Source organism: Phyllostomus hastatus, unplaced genomic scaffold (genome assembly GCF_019186645.2).
Source record: "Phyllostomus hastatus isolate PE091 unplaced genomic scaffold, TTU_PhHast_1.1 phas_contig_1162, whole genome shotgun sequence".
In the NCBI taxonomy this organism is placed as follows: domain Eukaryota; kingdom Metazoa; phylum Chordata; class Mammalia; order Chiroptera; family Phyllostomidae; genus Phyllostomus; species Phyllostomus hastatus.
In genome coordinates, this window is record NW_025333537.1 from 5,085,726 (window position 1) to 5,103,306 (window position 17,581).

A 17,581-nucleotide genomic window follows, 5' to 3' on the forward strand; every position below is an offset into this window, starting at 1 on the left:
GTGGCAGCTGTCAGCTCTCCTCCTCCCTCCCCACCCCCAGCTTCCTTCTCCCAGAAACGGCACGCTGCCCCGCCCTGAGCCTGGGCCCTCCCTTTAGGCTTCTCAAGGAGAAGCAGTGACCTGTCCTAGTGTCTGTCTGTCTATCTGTCCATCTCTCTCCCCCTGTCCCCACAGGACCCTTCTCCCCATTTCACCTCCCCATAGTAGAGGATAAACGGTCTATTTGCTAATGCATTTTCAAAATTGTGATAAAATACACATGACAACAAATTTGTCGTTTTCACCATTTTCAGGTGTACAGTTCAGTGCCTGAAGTACATGCATGTGGTTCTGCGGCCACCGCTACCCTCCATCTCTAGAACTTTTTCCACCTTCCCAAACTGAAACTCTGTCCCCATTAAATCCTACCCCCCATTGCTGTCCCCTCTCCCAGCTCCTCTGAAACTGCCACTCGACTTTCTGTCTCTGTGACTTTGACAACTCCAAGCACCTCCTGTAAGTGATTTGTCCGTTTGTGACTTTCTCATTTCACCCAACATCATGTCTTCAAGTTCATCCACGTTGGAGCATGTGTCAAAGTTTCCTTCCTTTTAAGGTTGAGTAACATTCCCTTTGTATGGATGGGCCGTGATTTGTTCATCCACCCATCCATGGACACACATTCGGGCTCTTTCTACCTTTTAACTGTTGTGAATAATGCTGCTCTGAACAAACGAGAACGTGTATTTGTTTGAGAGTGGTAATTCTTCTAGATCCGTATCTCGGGGTGGAGTTACTGTATCCTACGGTCATTCTGTCCAACTTTCTGGAGAATCGTCAGTTTTCGCCACGTGGCTGCACCATTTCACATCCCGCCCCCACCGCCCCAGCATGTCCCCGTTTCTCCGCATGCTCATCAACACTTACTTTCCATTTTTTTTAGTTAGAGCTGCACTAATGGGCTTCACAGGGTCTCCTAGTGGTTTGATTTTCATTTCGCTAGTGACTAATGGTGTTGAGTGTCTTCCCATGTGCCTTGTCACTGCCACTTGTGTGTCTTCCTTGGACAGATGTCAAGTCCCTTGTCCGTGTTTTCATTGGGTTGGTTGTCTTTCTGTTTCTACTCCACGTTCGTAGTCCCTCCTTCTATTGAGCCCCACCAGCCAGGTGGTAGCCATGACAACCTGCAGAGGCGAAGCATAGACCTGCAACTCGCCAGGAGTGGGCGCCACCTCTGGGGGCCTTTGGACAAGCAGCTTCCGTTCTCTGTGCCTCAGTTCCCCCTTCTGTGCAATGGGGGCATGATCCCCTGCCTCCCACGTGGGCTCTGAAGAGGGGACATAATGCTGGGGAAATGTTTATCCAAGTGCCCAGCGTGGGCAGGTCTCCAGGAGACGGTAAACTTGTCATTAGCTTGATTTGTACTGCTGCTCCTTGATTTAATGTGCAGCTCACGGCTCATCCCGTGACACACGCTACCTTCCTTTGCATCCACAGGAGACCTGGGACAGACACTGTAGACAGTGATGGAGGCGACCACACAGCACAGGGACTCTGAACGGGGGGCGGCGGGGACAGGGGCGCTTTAGGAACATCTCGATGTGATGGCTCAGTGTGCACCCAGCATGGCCTTCGGGGGGCAGCCGTCTGTCAACCTGCCAAACCTGCCAAACCTGATACATAATTCATCCAGGTGCGTTCGTTCGCCTGTGCAGGCGGAAGAGGGGAGGGAGCCTCTCACCAGGGTTCCTGGTGCCTGTGGCGCCACAACTAGGTGCCCCCCGCTGCAGCCTTTCCTTGCAGCAGTGAGACCCCAGGTTCTGCCATGTCCCGAAGACTTAAAAAAATTTGGATTTGACATTGCTCCCCCAGCCTGGCCACTGAGATGCCGGTTGCCCTTGATTCCAGGGCATCATGGAACAGAGTGTCCGAGAGTGCAACAGCTTTCTTCCCACTTTAAAAACTCGCCTGCTCATCTCCTCGCACGCTTCTGAGAGTCACCTCTGCTGCATGGCCCACCCACATCATGCTCCCCCCGTGGCCGTGTCCCTCTTTTGGAGCAAAGGTCCGTAGATGTTCCTCCGAATCAGGATCTGTTTGCCTGCGGTTGGAAAACACCGAGCCCAGCATTTATAGATGCGGTTTCCTTGGAGACGGAAACACCTGCCTGCGGACCTGGGAGCTGCCTGCCCACAGGCTGGCTTCTGTGCGGGGTGGGGCTAGGAAGCAGACCCTTCCCCTGGCACTGGGCAGAAGCCGTGGGCCCTGTTTCTCTGTTTTCTGAGCCAGCGAAGTGTCCCCAAGCGAGACCCCTCGGCTGTGATAATGTGAGAATGAGGACTGATTTTCTAAAAAGTTGTTAAAAAGATCTTATTCATTTATTTTTAGAGAGGGGAAGGGAGGGAGAAAGGGAGAGAAACAACATCAGTGTGTGGTTGCCTCTCATGCACCCCCAACTGGGGAACCTGGCCCGAAACCCAGGCATGAGCCCTGACTGGGAATCGAACTGGTGACCCTTCGGTTCACAGGCTGGCGGTGCTCAGTCCACTGAGCCACACCAGCCAGGGCTGATATATATTTTGGATCAGTGCCATTTCATTAACCTGTGTGCTAGCAACAATTATTTTAAGACCTTCAAAGGAGCAACAAAGCCACATTCTGTTTATACATGCTTCAGTCGTGGGCTTAGGATAATAGTTGAATCATTAGTTTCCCAGGTTAAAAGAGAGGGGCTGGGTGTTACTCATTCTTTCAACATCTGTTTCTTCTCTTCAGCTTCTGCTCTGTGCCAGGGTGTGTCCCGGACACCAGGGGTAGAGTTGTTAACAAAACTACCGTGACCCTCCCTTCCTGGAGTTGATACTTTCTTATTTTTTTAATTGTATTTTTCAGTTACAGTTTGTACTCAATATTATTCTTTATTAGTTTCAGGAAAGTAGCATGGTGGTTAGACAACCGTATACATTACAAAGTGATCCCCCCAGTATTTCCGCACCCACCTGGCTCCATACATACTTATTACGATATTTTTGACTATATTCCCTGTGCTGTTCTTTATACCCCTGGACTGTTTTCTAACTACCCATCTGTACTTCTCAGTCCCTTCTCAATCCCTGGGGTCCTTTCACCCAGCCCCCCAGCCCCGTCCCCTCTGGCAACCATCAGTCTGATCGGAGCTGATATTTTAGACCAGTGGTCAGAAAACGTGACCCATGGACGAAAGGTAGCCCACTGCCTGTTTTTGTAAATAAAGTTTTATTGGTACACAGCCTTCCTTCTCTTCTTCCTTTCCGCCCTTCTCTTCCTTTACTTCTGTTCTGCCTCCTTCTGCCTATTTTGTCTTCCCTCTTTTTCCTCTCTCCCATCTCCCTTCCTACTTCCTTCCTTCCCTCCCTCCTTGCTTTTCCCTTCCTTACAAATTGTACTTGCATTACACTCGTGGCAGGCATCATCTTTGCAAAAGGTGGACACACGGTCAAATGTGGAGGTTCCCCTCACCCCCTTATTTCCACTGTCTTTCTCATTGGGGACCTTTCCAGTTCTTTCTCTGTGGCCCTAAATACAACACAGGAATATACAGTAAATAGATTCAAACACTGTGTTAACATATTTATACATGTTTACATTTAAATATATTTATATTTGAACAGACAAGGTCATACTGCACATGTTGGTTGGTAGTGAGTTTTTTTCCCAAATCAGTGTAAAGTTTTTTCTGCTCATGGAGAACAGGAGTGGGCAAGCCATGTCCCTGGCCTGAATCTGGCCCACTCCTTGTTTTTGTAAATAAAGTTTTATTGGAACACAGCCATGGCCATGAGTTTACGTATTGTCCAGGATGGCTTTTGTGATTCGGTAGCAGAGCTGAGCAGTTGTGATGGACACTGCATGGCCTGCAAAATCTATTATGTTGACTGTCTGGCCCTTCATGGAAAATTTGTTGACTGTGGCAATAGAGCCACCTCATTCATTCTAATAACTACATAGTGCTCTCAAGTGAGGATGTACCATATTCTATTAAATCACTCTCCTATTAAGACATCTGCTTTACTCTCCTTACATGCTCCAATGTGGACCCACTACACTGGGCTATTGCACAGTGCCTCGGTTTTGACATAAACACTGGATTTTCCCAGTGGGGCGGGTGCATGCCATTTGATGTGTTCTGTTGTGGCCCTGTGGCTATCTTGGAGAGCACTCTTTGGTGATACATTTCCTCTTTTCTTCTGGTGTGCTCCATCCTGGTCTGGCCTGAACTCTCAGCCTGGTTCGTGGGGAGCCTGAGCGGATGCGGACACCGTGAGTGGTCCTCCGTGACCAGAGCACCAGCCTGTGCCGAGCGTGCCGGTAGCAGCACAGGCAGGTGTCAGCGCCGCAGGCTTGCCGGGCAGAGCCGTGGCCCCCAGGAGTGTGGCTGCAGTTTTGGAGAGCTTGTTAAAATGTAGGTAGACGTCTGGCCCCCCCACCCCAAAGGATCTGAAAAATGCTAGAGTGAGAGTATTAGTTGGACCTAGACAAAAATTGAGTTGTAGACTTTTCCTAAATGGGAAATCCAGCTTCCGCGGCCTGAAGGCTGCAGTAGGGGTCTCTGGTTGCAAACGGCGGAAGCCAGGTCTCGCCGGCCTGATGAGACACTGAACCTACCTGGAAGATGTGGGGACGACTCTCAGGACTGACAAGAAATTGCAGGAGGGAGCAGGATCCAGGGGTCTCGGGGGCTCTGTGTGTCAGGGATGACTTCACTGGTTTGCGGGGAGCCACCAGCAGATAAACTGAGCCTCAGAGATTTTTTCAACCATCATGCGTCCCTCCACTCAGAATTCATGTTTTCTAGAGGGAATCCAGTTGGTCCGGCTTGGCACCTGGTGACTTAGGAGGGGAGGCGTCTGTCCTTTGTTGTCATCCGGATGTGACTGTGCACAGGGCAGGAGAGAGATTTCCCCAAAGGGTACATTGGGGGTGGGGGGTGGTGAACGCTGGTTGGTCACACACAAATGCCCCCTGCAAAGCGGCAGTGTATCTCAGTGGCTAAGATATACAGGGTCCAGCACAAATAACGCCCCTTTTGTATTATAGAATCTTTTATTACAAAATCATAAGCCTGTAATTCTGTAGCATAACAATATCACACTCAAGCCCACCATATGACATTTTAGGTGAAGGGTTCCAATTAACACTCCAAATTATGACCCCCATATTATTACCCCCCAGCAACCACGCTCAAGCAGGCGTCACTTCTGCTGGACCCTGTATCTAAATACACGGGTCCTGCTGAGCAGGAATAAACGTGTGGATGAACGTGTTAAGATATGATGATTCTCAGAGGGCCCGCCGTCTGTATTATTTGATTTTGAATGAACCAGTTTTGTATTCCTAACGAGTTACTGCTGGAAGCAAAAGCTGAAGGCAGGTCGAAGGTCTTGGCTGGGAAAAACAACACCGATTTCAGGCAGCAGCTCTTCAAACTCACGGGGAAAAAGAGTTTCCGGCTTTCTCCTCGGGGTCCCCGAAGGCCGGACCCCAGTAACTTATCGGACATTCCGCACCGCTGGCGTCACACCAGCCGCAGTTTTCCTGGGCGCTCTGCTCGGCCAGCGCTGACTCATTCGCCCCACGGAAGCAGGGGGCAGACGGAGGGTCTGGAGAGGTCACCCCATCGCATAAATAAGAGGACTGAACGCCTGGCAGATTTTGACCTGTGCGAGGCCACGCCGTAAGTCTGGACGAAAGGGAGCAGCATCAGTGAGGACGGGTGATCTTGCCCTGGACCCTCACTTGACACGTAAGGGAGCTAGGAGCCGCCGAGGTTCAGCGGCCGGCCCGCGGGCACCCAGCCAGCCCCCCGATCGTCCGCCTCCTCTCCGAACCCGCCACAGCGAGTGGACACTGTTGTCCGTCTCGCAGGCCGTGGTGGACGCATTTCAGTGCATTTCTTGTAGAGTTACCAGGTTGAGATGTTGCCTCTGTAGGCACGTCTGTAGGGATTCACTCTCAGTTCACTTTTCCCAGCATAAGGGGAGCTTCTGTGAAGTATTCCCTGGTGGCAGGATGCTCCCAGCTAGTCTGAGTAAATGTTTCCAGCTGCCCTCGCTGGCGGAGAGGACGCCCTGTGCTGGCTCACCACCTGAGCCGCTGCCGGTTCTGCGTTTGCTGAGGATGTGGACCCTGGGTGGCTTCCTACGGCGATGTCGGGGGGCGGAGAACCCAAAGGACAGACGGCAGGCTTCCTTTCCAAATGGTCCGAGCAGAGCCAGGTCCGAGGGAGGCTGCAATGTATTTTAAGACTGAGAGCGTTGGGGGTCAGACAGAAGCAAGTTCAAATCCTTGCTCTGCTCCCTATACACTGTGAAACCTCGGTAGGTCGCTGACCCTTTGTTTCTGCACCTGGAGGTGACAGTCCCCATCTTAAAGAACAGAAGGAGCTGATGCTCCTATAAAATGCTTAGCACCAGGCCAGGCATACAGTAAGGGCTCGATGAGTGGCAGCCGTCGCAGCGAGAACCAAGGTCCATGGACCACTCAGCAAATCCCTGCTTTCGACAGGAGGGGAAACCGGCCCGAGGTGACTTGCTAAGTAATGACAGGGCCTTCTGCTTCCTTACCGGGTGATCTCGTCCACACAACATGAGGCTTCCCTCGGGGTCACCTCGGTCAGGCCAAACCGCCCCCGGAGGGGTGGGTGTCATGGGCTCAGGGTGATGACGCCACCAGCGTCCCCTTCCTGGGCCCTCTCTCTCCATCTTTTTCAGGGTTCCTGATTTTAGGGGGGATGTTTGTGAGTCAAATGGTTCCTTGCTGGGGGGGAGGCCAAGAGAAGGGGGAAGCAGCCAGCCCAGGCCAGCACTGACCGGCCCCACTGGCCCCCAGAAGACAGCCAGCGCAGACCTCTGTGCCAGCCTGCCTTGGGAACTGTTTTTCCTTCAGGCAAGGAGACAGGGAAGGAGGCCTCAAAGGAGACATCCAGCCACACGCCCGTGAAATCTCTGCCCCAAATCAGCCATCCTTTCTAATAATGAGGGCTGTCATGAGCCCGGGTTCCATCAGAAAGGATGGCCTGTGTAGATATTTGGTCTGTAACTGATTTATGGGTTGGGGAACAAAAAAAAAATAAGATTAGTTGCTAATCAGAGTGAGGCAGGAAAATCAGCACGCCTGGACGCCGGCACAGACCAGGCCCGGGCGGCAGGCTTGAGGTTGGCTGGCTGGGGGAGCTCAGCTGGGGTGGGGGAGGCAGGGCTGGGCTGCGCAGTGGTGTGCACCTGGAGAGGGGCTGTGAGTTCTGGATTATTCCACGAGGCAGAGGCAGCATGGCCCATGTCCAGGTCCAGAGCTGGCCGAGACCAGCCTTCTGGCAAGATACCCAGTTTGCATGTGAGCGATGGGTCCTCTCAGCCAGCCCTGAAATGGACGGCCCGGCCAGCTCTGGGCCCGTGCAGGCCCATCTGTGAAATGGGACCATGTGTGACAGGAATTCGTAGAGGAATTCAGACCAGGGTTTGAAGTTGGTGGAATCTGCGATCACACACACCCTGGGCCTTTCTTGAGTTGTGGTCTGGGTACATGAACTGTTGAGACCCCCAGTTGCCTTAATTATACAATGGAAGTCATATTCGTTCTTACCCCGCGTGAGATAACGTGTCCCGGGCACAGGGCCTGCACTCTGCCGTCCCAGGCAGACGGAGCCCAGTGCTGATGTCTGTAGTCCTGTGAGTGTGGAATTCACTCCCCCGGGGGGGTGGCGGGGGGCTGGTAAAGGCCCCTAGCTTTCCTGTAGGTTCATTACCCTCCCCTCCCCACCAGGAACTCTATGCAGAAGCACCTCCTACTGGAAACAGATGTTCAGGGTGGGGTGCCAGCCTGGCCCCTTCTCACAGCACTGAGGCAAAAGGATGCATGGGAGGGCCGCCCCCGCCCCCGCCGCCTTCCACGAGTAGCCTACCAGCTTTTATGTGGCGGTGCACTGGACGCACTGGGACTTTCTCGAATTCATTTGGACAGTGGGCCCCTCACTACTTGTATGCCAGGTCCTGTGCTGGGTGCCAGGGATCCACAAAAACCACACCTCCCGTGATCCCTGCCCTCGTGGCACTTCCACACGGCGTCACGTAATGAGTCGGAAGAACATGTGTGAACTCCAAAACTGTGGCCAGAGCTTGAAGGAACATAGGCTCGGACTAGACCCAGCCTAACCCAGGAGGGCGGGGTCAGGCTGAGGCAATGAGAGATGTCAGCTGGCAGGGGTGGCTGCTGTTGGGGTGAACGGGGCGATGGGGGGTGGCATTTGGAGGTTACTTTGGTGGTGTGTTTCAGTTTCCCTACTTTCATGGAAGTCCAGACCCTCCCAGGACAGGGCTAGGCAAGCTGCAGCCTGAGGGCCAATTTCGGCCACCGCCTATTTTTGTGGTTTGTAGGAGCAGGGCTGCACCTGTTCACTCACGTGTCGTCTGCGACTGGCTTTGCGCCGCAGCCACAGAGTTGCATTGTAGAGAGAGACAGCTACGAGTTGCAAAGGCTAAGGTTTTTACCATCTTCCTTTTTCCCTGTTCCTTTTACTCTGTCTTGCTCTCACCTTGAATCTGAAACAGCGTCTTAATGGACAAGAGGGGTGTGTGTGTGTGTGTGTGTGTGTGTGTGTGTAAAATTTTTCTCTTTCCCCAAATCAAGTCTTGGTAGAAGGTCTGTTTTCTTTTTTAATTAAAACACTTTTTTTCAATCACAGTTGACATTCGATATGAATTTGTATTAGTTTCAGGTGTATAGCGTGGCGGTTAGACAGTCATATACTTTACAAAGTATCTGTATTCCCAGTGCCCGCCTGGCACCGTGCAGAGTTACTACACTATCACCGACTGCATTTCCTGTGCTGCACTGTGCATCTCCGTGACTGTTTTGTAACCGCCAATCTGTGCTCCTCAGTCCCTTCTTCACCTTTTTCACCCACACCCCCAGCCCCGTCCCCCCTGGCCACCATCCGTCTGCTCTCTGTGTCTGTGAGTCTGTTTCTGCGTTCTTATTCATTTATAGTGTTCTTTAGAGTCCGTGGTAGAAGGTAAGTCTCTTTGATATTGAGAGCTGATCTGCTACTGAGCAAAGGTTAATTTTTTTAAAAGAACAAATACCTATATATCTAGCTCCTCTTCTCGTTGGGGGCGACGGAGCGCCAGGGGGTAAATGAGCGCCCCGCTCGGTCAAGGAGCGTGTATAAAGGGCCCGTGGGCGTGGGCAGCAGGGTGGGGGTTGACCGTGGGAGCAGGGAGAGCAGTGGGGTGGGGGAGAATGGGGACAGCTGTACTGGAACAGCAGTGACAGAAAAGAATTCCGTCGAGTGCCCAGGCCCACGTGTGCCCCTGACCGCCCTCTCGGAGGCTGAGGCTGGGCGCCTCGTTGTAGCGAGGAGCTGATTCTGGGTGGTGCCGAGGGCTCCCCTGAGGACTGAGGACAGAGGTGTGATGGCGCCAGCCCAGAGGACGTCCTCGGGAGGGCGCAGGGCTAGGGCAAGGGGCCCTGGGAGCCTGCGTTCCTCGCCAGGGCTTTTCTCCGGATGCCTCCGGAAACCCTGCTGTGCGTGCTCCTCGTCCGGGGCTCCACGCATCCGCAGTCTGGTGTCACCCTCCTTCCCTGGTCGCTCGGCCCGGTGCTCACACCTTCCTGTGTTTCTCCCAAGGCCAGAGGGCCGGGGCACCGCAGGGTTCTTGGGTCCTCTTCCTGGGTGCCTGTCCGTCTTCCCGTGGTTTGAGTTCTGACTTCCGTCCGGGAAGGGCTTTAAGGAGCCTTCTGCAAAGTTGACCTTAAGGAGCCTCAGTCTGTGTCTAGAGGAGAAGAGATGTCTTGGCAAGGGACCGGTGTCAGGAGAGTGTTTGCCGGGCCTCGCCAGGTGCCAGATGCTCTGTCCAGCACACGATGTTCATGAGTTCATGACACATTGGTGCACGGGATCTTCATGCATCAGTTCATGACACATTGGTGCACGGGATCTTCACTGGATGTTCCTGAGGTGGAGGCATTCTTACATGTTGTCACGGGTGAGAACACTGAGCTCAGAGAGGTTAAGTGCCTCGATTAAGGTCACACAGCCAATAAGGGGGAGAGACATAGTTCCTGTGTTACTATTATATATATTTTTCTAGTTGTGGTAAAACATACAGAACATAAACTTGCCACTTGAACCGTGTACAGTGTGCACCTCAGCGGCATGAAGCACATCCATGATCTTGCACGACCTTCACCTCTGGCCAGTTCTGCAGCTTCTTCACCAGCCCAGACGGAAACTCTGTGTGGTCGTCACTGTCCAGCCCTCCCCCTCCCCCACCCCTTTCCCCGGCCCGGACAGCCTGGCGACCGCGCACCTGCTCTCGTCTACCGGGCCTCACCTGTCCTGGACTCGTCGTGTAAGTGTGATCTCACAGCATGTGGTCTCTTGTGCCTGGCCCCTCCTGCTCAGCGTCCTGTGTTCAGAGCTCTTCCCCGCGGTAGCGTGTGTCCTGAACTCACTTGTTTTCGTGGCTGAAGGGCATGCCGTCATGTGGCTTTGTGTAGTGTGGCTGGCTGCCCATGGCGTGTCACCTGCTCATCCACGGAAGGGCCTTGGGGTGGCCCCCACCTTTCGGCTGCTGTGGAGAGTGCTGCTGTGAACTCTGTGAACTGGTTTCGCTGGAACACTGACTCTCTCGGGTTTGGATCTGAGGGTGGAATCGCCAGGTCATGCAGCGGTTCCATGTGTGACTTCCTGAGGCGCCACCAGACGGCTCTCCACAGCGGCCGCGCCGAGTCGCGGCCCCCCCGGCCGGGCCCCGGGGCCCCGGGTTCTGCACGTGTCCTCGCCAGCACTTGTTGTTTTCTGATCTCCTGATCATCACCGTCCCAGCGGGTGTGGAGTGGTGTCTCACCGGGGTTTCGATTTGCGTTTTTCCCCGATGACTAGCGGTGTTGAGCATCTTTCCATGTGTTTATTGGCCGTCTGTGTATTTTCTCTGGAGAAATGTTGATTCAAGTCCTTTGTCTGCTTTTTCATTGTTTTTTTTTAAACTATGATTTAAACACTTGTTGTAAGGCCTAACTTTCATTCAGAAGTAAAGTATGCACCTTTTATGTACAGCTTGCTGAATTTCTATACATCGGTCTACCCGGGCGCTCGCCGCCCAATGAAGACAAAGGATGTGTCCAGCTACCCTCCCCACCCCCACAAAACTCTTGGGTCCCCTCCCCATCAATAACCTACCCAAAGAAAATGACTCTTCCGGCCTCTCTCACCACCGAGTATGTAGTTTCGTATGTTCTTGACCTTGATGTAAGTGGAATCAGAATGGGACTGTACAGCAAGTGCTCCTTTGTGGCTGGCTGCTTTGGCCCACACCCTCTGTCTTTGAGACTCGTCACTGCAGTGCAGCAGTCGATGCTATGAGCACCCTGTGACTTATTCCTGCCTCTCGTCATCAGTGGACTTGGGAGGGCCCCGGGGTTTGTCCCCGAGAGGGACGTTGCCGGGACACCCACATGCAGCTTGTTCGCGGACATGAGCGCTCGTTCTGTTTGGGGGCGTCCCCAGGGCTGAGGCTGTGGGGTCCGAGGATGTGATCAGCCCTCGTAGCTCCCGTCCAGGAGTTTTTCGAAGTGGTCACACCAGTGTACCGTCTCAGCAGAACTTTGTGAGCATTGTGGCTGCTCTGGGGCCTTGCCCACGTTCGCTGCTGCCCACCCCATTTAGGCCTCCCGCTGGGGCCCGTACTCAGACTTTCAGCCAACGTCGAGACGTCTCTTCCCCCTCCTCCTTTCTGCTTTCTCACCGCCTCCTCCCTCTGTTCCTCTTCCTTCTCCTTTTCCTTCTTTCTCTTCCTCTTTTTCCTCTCCGAGTGTATTTCACATGAAGCTGGATACCGGGAAATAACTGCTATGAAGCGGTGCCGTTGATGTGAAAGCTCGTTAACTATGACAGTGCAGAAAGGGCGTGTGCGTGTCATCGCAAAGCCCCGGATGTTCCTCCACACTCGGGGAGACGAGGGGGGTCACACCGTGACCGCCGCTTCCACTTTCCGAGGGAGTCCTTCATGCCTCTGTCTTGCCAGGGCCCTGGTTCCTTAAGGACCTGCTTTGGGGTGTGCTCAAGCCATAAATGAGGGTTGTCACCTGTGGCCAAGGAGCCGAGTGCCTTCCCACTAAGTGTCCTCCCAGTGTCCGACGTACCAGGCGCTTGTGCTTTCAAACGCCTCCCTTCCGTGGGATCGGGGCAGCTGAGTTGGGGGTCTGTGCCCTCCCCTCCCTTTTCACCCAAGAAATGGCGCTGTTCTTTGGTTTTGAATCTTCCATCAGGCAATCAGGTCGGGCCGAGTGCAGAGGAGTTAAACTGAGAGGGGGGGACAGGTCACTGAGCCGCGGGGGAGACCAGCGGGCGTTTTCTCCTCTTTCGGGGAATGGGCACCGGGTGGGTGCTCTGCTGCGCAGGGCAGCGTGCAAGAACGTGTGCTCACGCCTGCCCCCGCCCGTGCCTGCCCCCGTCCGCGCCTGCCCCCGTCCGAGCCTTCGGGGAGCTGGCCTGTCCCCGGCCCTGTCATTTCCTCCCAACTGGCTGGGCCAGGCGCTCCAGACACTGGTAATGAGACGCTGAGGGATCTGGCCGGGTGGTGGCCTCTGGGTTCAAGGGGACACAACCCCACACGAGGAAGCTGAGGGTGAGGAGGCCGGTGGCTCTGCTTACCTCAAAGCCAAACAGACTTCGGGAGCAGGAAATGCTGCGAGGACTAAACACCCATCTGGGACTTTGCTCGCTGTTCTTTGTGACGCGGGCGCCGAGAGGCGGCCTGGCCAATGTGCGCTGCTCGGGAGCCTTGTGAGCGCAGAGCCGGCTGAAGACTTGGGCAGGGGGTGCCCGGGGGCTAGGAAAAGAAAACCAAGGTGTGTCCCTGTCCTCAAGGAGCCCACAGTGGGGAGTTCGCTGAGAAGGTCCTGCTAAGCCAGCCCTCCCAACTCGCAGGTGGAAACGGGGCCACGTTCCTGCAGAAGTCCTCCAAGGCGGAAGGGGCCAGAGGCCCCTGCTGGAGGTGGGGCACCTGGCCTGGGGCGGGAGCCTGCTGACCTGGCTTCTGGTCTCGGCCCTTCCACTCTGGCGTGCGAGCTTTGTGTGCGGTGCCGTGGATACGAGTCCTTCCTGTCTGTGTGGCAGGCGCGGGCCTGGGGGAGACGTTCATTCAGTGGCCACATAAGTAAACGCAGAATTCCCGTTGGGATGTGTGAGAAAAAGCAGGGGGTGCAGGGTGCACCTGCGACCCGACATAGAACTAGCTGTGAGGGGTGGGCTCTGTGTGTCTGGGTGAGTGATTCCTCAAGGGCAAGTAAGTCTCCACTGACAGGCAGGGCGGGGAATAGGGTTCTGACAGAAGGAGCAGCATGTGCAAAGACCCTGCGGTGTGTGAGAACTTGGTGCCCACCGCGGCTAGAGTCAGAGGGTGACGAGGTGATGATGGTACCGGGGGAAGCTGGGAGTGGGCGCTGAGGGTCCTGTGACGCCCTTGGGAGCCGTAGAGGGGCAGAGCAGTGGGAAGCCTGGGAAGTGTTTCAGCGGGGGGCGGGGGGAGGGAATGACGTGATAGCACGTACCCCTTTCGGCACCTCACTTGGGCTGCTGGGTGGACAATACACGGTGAAGAATCAAAGCAGGATGGGGTTAATTTAGCCATAGAAAGGCGTGGCTTCCGCACGGGCTACACCATGGGTGAACCTCAGAACCGTGATGCTGCACGAAAGCAGCAGATGCAAGAGTTTGCCTGTTGTTTGGTTCCGTTTGTAAGACACGTCCAGGGAGGCGAGTCCATAGGGCAGGGACACTGGTGATCGCCAGGGGCTGGAGGGGAGGGGCCGGAGGGTCACTGCTTGGTGGGCACAGGGCTTCCTCTGGGGTGAAGAGCGTATTTTGGAACTAGGTTTGCACGTTGTGAATAGTTAATGCTACTGAGTTTACTTTAAAGTGGTTAGTTTTATATTATGCAGATTTCATCTCAGTATAACCAAAAGTTAAAAACATGAGTGGGATCGGGAACCTGATTGACAGGCAGTGGCGGCAGCAGCTCCGATGAGGAGGAGGGGGTGGCTTGGACAGAAGGTGGGACTGGAGATGGGAGGTTGGTGAGCCCATCTGCAGAAGAGGCCAGAATGCTCAGGGTCCTTTTATTCTGGATATTCTGTGCAAACGAGACATCGGGAAGGTTGGAAGAACTTTCCCAGATCCCAACACCGGTGTGGCCCTTTGCTGTTCGTGGTAGAGCAAACACATCCGCCTAAGCAGAGATTCCAGCCCCAGAGCTGGGCGTCTTCTCCTTCTGCCGATGCTTGGTGTCCGCTGAGCCAGGCTCCGGGGCCGCTGCGGGCACAGCGTGCCACGTCAGGGAGTCCTGACCTGCCCGCCCATCCGGAAGGCACACCGACACCACGCACCGACACCAGGCACCCCAGGGCTCCGACAGCCCCAAAGGATGGAGTGGCCCTCACCAACGTGTCATGCCACCTCATTTTCCAGCTTTCTCCAAAACTGGCTCCATTTCCAGAGGAGAGCTTTATGGAATATCTAATATCCTGTGAAGGTTGTGGAGAGGATATCCTTGTTATAACTGCATCTGCAAAACACGCACCAAGGCTTAGCGCGCAGTCACAATCGTTAGACACCGTTACCTGCGTCTGTTTTCCTCTCTGAGCACGCCCGGGTGTGGAGGGGAGGGGAGGCGGGAAAGCTGAGCCCCACATCCTGTCCGCACGGGCGTCCTCCGTGTGTGGGAGCCATACCGGCTCTCCTCCTGCCGCCTCTGAGCAAGTGGCTGTCCGTCCTCCTGCGTCCTCCTCCTCCTGGCCCCCCTTCCGTCCTTCCACCTGCCCGTCTTTCCATCCCGCCACCCTCTCTCCCTTGGTCGCATCCGTCCACTTCGCCATCTCCCCATCGTCCTTCCATCCTTGGATGCACCCACCCATCTGTCCCCCTGTCCACCCGTCCCTCTGTCCACCCGTCCACCCTCTCGTTCTTCTCCATTTCTTTTATCCCTTCTCTATTCCCGTTCTCTCTTCCAGTTCACCCATTTGTGCTTGCACTCTTCCATCCTCTCGTCCTCCCTCTCTCCGTCCCTCTGTCCGTGCTCCCCCTTGCTTCCCTCCCTTCTCTCCATCCTTTATTCGTGAATCCTTCTGTTCTCATCCTTGCTTCCATTTGTCCATCCACACACCCTTCCTTCCATCCACCTTCCATCCACCATCCATCCACGTCTTCATCCATCCATCCATCTGTCATTCATCTCTTTACCCATCCCTCTGTATGACTGTTGTTTAGGTATATCCTTGCCGTGGCCCCGTGGCGAGAGGACATGCGGGGCTGCCAGCACAGGCCCTGCGTGGGGGGGGGCAACTCTGCAGGCACGCCCGAGCTCCTTGAAGCATCGGCCTCCTGGAGAGGGTGGCTTTCAGGCTGCGTGTGTGGAGGCCTCCAGGCTGCGTGTGTGGAGGCCTCCAGTCCCACAGGAACACACCTGCCTAGGCGCTCCTTCCAGAACTCTGAACATTTGCAAGGAGGGCTCCCTTTGGCCACAAGAGGGCGTCCACCTCCTGGCCAGACCTGAATGGGGCGATGTTGAGGGGTGGGGAGAAGAGCAGGCAGGGAGGTTAGTTTTGATGCTGTTTTAAACCAAACTCTCTTAAGCCGACCACCCGAACTCTTTGGGAAGGGCAGAAGTGTTTCAGAACCTGCCGGAAAGGTTCATTCTGTTCAGCTGGTGCCACGCAAGGGGCTGAGAGATGGGAAAAAAACACAGGTTCCTGCTCTCAGGGGGAGCCCACAGTGGAGTGTGATGTGGTAAGTGCAGAGTCTCAGTGCAGATCGGCCACTGAATAAGCGTTTAATGGGCACCTGCTGTGCGCTAGGCTTTGTGCCTCTTGCCCAGGACACAGGAATGAACGATACAGAATCATTGCTCTCAAAGACCCCCAGTCCACTTGGGAGACAAAAACAGAGAGAACAAATTTGGAAAAATAGGAAAGTCCAGCCACAGAGATATATGGAACATTTTAGGAGACTCGAGAGGAATAGCCAACCCAGGTTAGGAGAGAAGAGGGAATATCAGGGAAGGCTCCTTGGAGGAAGAACACTCAACCCTGGCTGGGAGAGATTGGGGTATCATGGAAGGCTTCCTGGAGGAGAGGGTACCAGAGCCAAATCATAAAAGACAAATGGGGATTAACCAGGCAAAGAAGGGGACGGCATTCCAGGCAGTGGGGACATCATGGGCCAAGGTTTGGAGGAGAGAAACGGCACAGAACAATGGCTGGAGCGCAGAGAGGGGCGTGGGGAGAGCCCCCGGGCTGGGCCAGGGCGGGCGTGAGTGCCGGGCATCGGGCTCAGGTGTTGGGTCTCCCCGCTCCCATTTTGTGGGTGCATGGGTGCATTCTCCGTTCCTCTCTGTCTCCCCTCTAGAGCCAAGAAGAAGAGCAAGCCCTTGAACCTCAAGATCCACAGCGGCGTGGGCAGCTGTGAGAACATCCCGTCCCAGCAGCGCTCCCCGCTCCTGTCCGAGCGCTCCCTCCGCTCCTTCTTCGTGGGGCACGGGCCCTTCATGCCCTCCACCCCTCCCGTGCACACGGAGGCCAGCTTCTCCTCAAGTGAGTCGCCTGCCCCTTCTCTTTTTCTTTGGTGAAAATGCCTGTGAAGCGTTCACTGTCACCCCTCACCGGTGTCCGCCAGCCAGCCTCCTACCTGCGCCACACACGCCCCCCTGAACGTTTTCAGGGGCGTCCCTGGTGCTCGGGAGGCTGACAGGCTGTTGTCATCGGTCCCAGAGGTGGCGGGAACGGCAGGGGAGTCAAGGAAAGAAATGTTGGTTTTGTCCTCTCTTCTGCTTCTCAGCAGCCTGGTCACGGGTGATTTCCTTTTCTGCTGTGCTTAAGGCTTCCGTGATTATATTTTGTAAGTTTTTCCCCCCACGCAGGTCAGCACAATATAACCTTTGCATCTCCAAGATGCATTCGGGTTCACGCTGGGCTGACCGTGGCCGGGGGTGGTGTACGTTCCGCTCCCACGGCGTCTGCTGCAGACAGAGTTGTTGTTGCTCAGAGTGGAGATGGACCTCGCTGGTGATCAAGGGCTTAGGTCTTAGAAGGCTCTTAATCTTCTCTGCCCAGAGGCCAGTTTTGCCGAACAGGCACAGATGTGTTCAGGGGGGAGCCCCCGGACCAGTCCTCCGGCCAAGCCAGGAACTTGTACTGATGGGAACTCGGGAGGCGGCGGGATGTGGGGGAAATCGCCCCAGGCCCTTAGTGCAGCCGCAGGGGGGCCGCGTGGGTTGCTGCTCGGGTCGCTGATAAGGGGTGTTTACAGAGCCCCGGTCTGTGCTCATCCACATGCGTGATCCCGTCTCTCTCTCGGGACAACCCAGGGTACAGACGGATTAACCCCATTGTATAGATGCTGAAACTGAGGCTCGGGGGCGTCAAAGAACTTGCCCGAAGTCGCACAGCTGCCAAGCAGTTGAGCCAGGGTTCGAATCTGGCTCTGTTCTATTGTGATGCATGACTTGATCACCAAGGCCCCCCAAATATCCGGCAGGGTGCCTTTCTCTAAATGTGGGGTCCTATTCTT

General features: G+C 54.9%; 1 protein-coding gene across 1 annotated transcript in view; it reads left to right on the plus strand.

Annotated features, from left to right (window-relative positions):
* The window catches only part of KSR2 (kinase suppressor of ras 2), a 268,843-nt gene that overhangs the window by 140,657 nt on the left and 110,605 nt on the right, over positions 1–17,581 (plus strand). Inside the window, exon 5 of the mRNA XM_045843859.1 lies at positions 16,421–16,605. Coding sequence (XP_045699815.1) covers positions 16,421–16,605 — 185 coding nt within the window. The remainder of the gene's footprint in view (positions 1–16,420; positions 16,606–17,581) is intronic.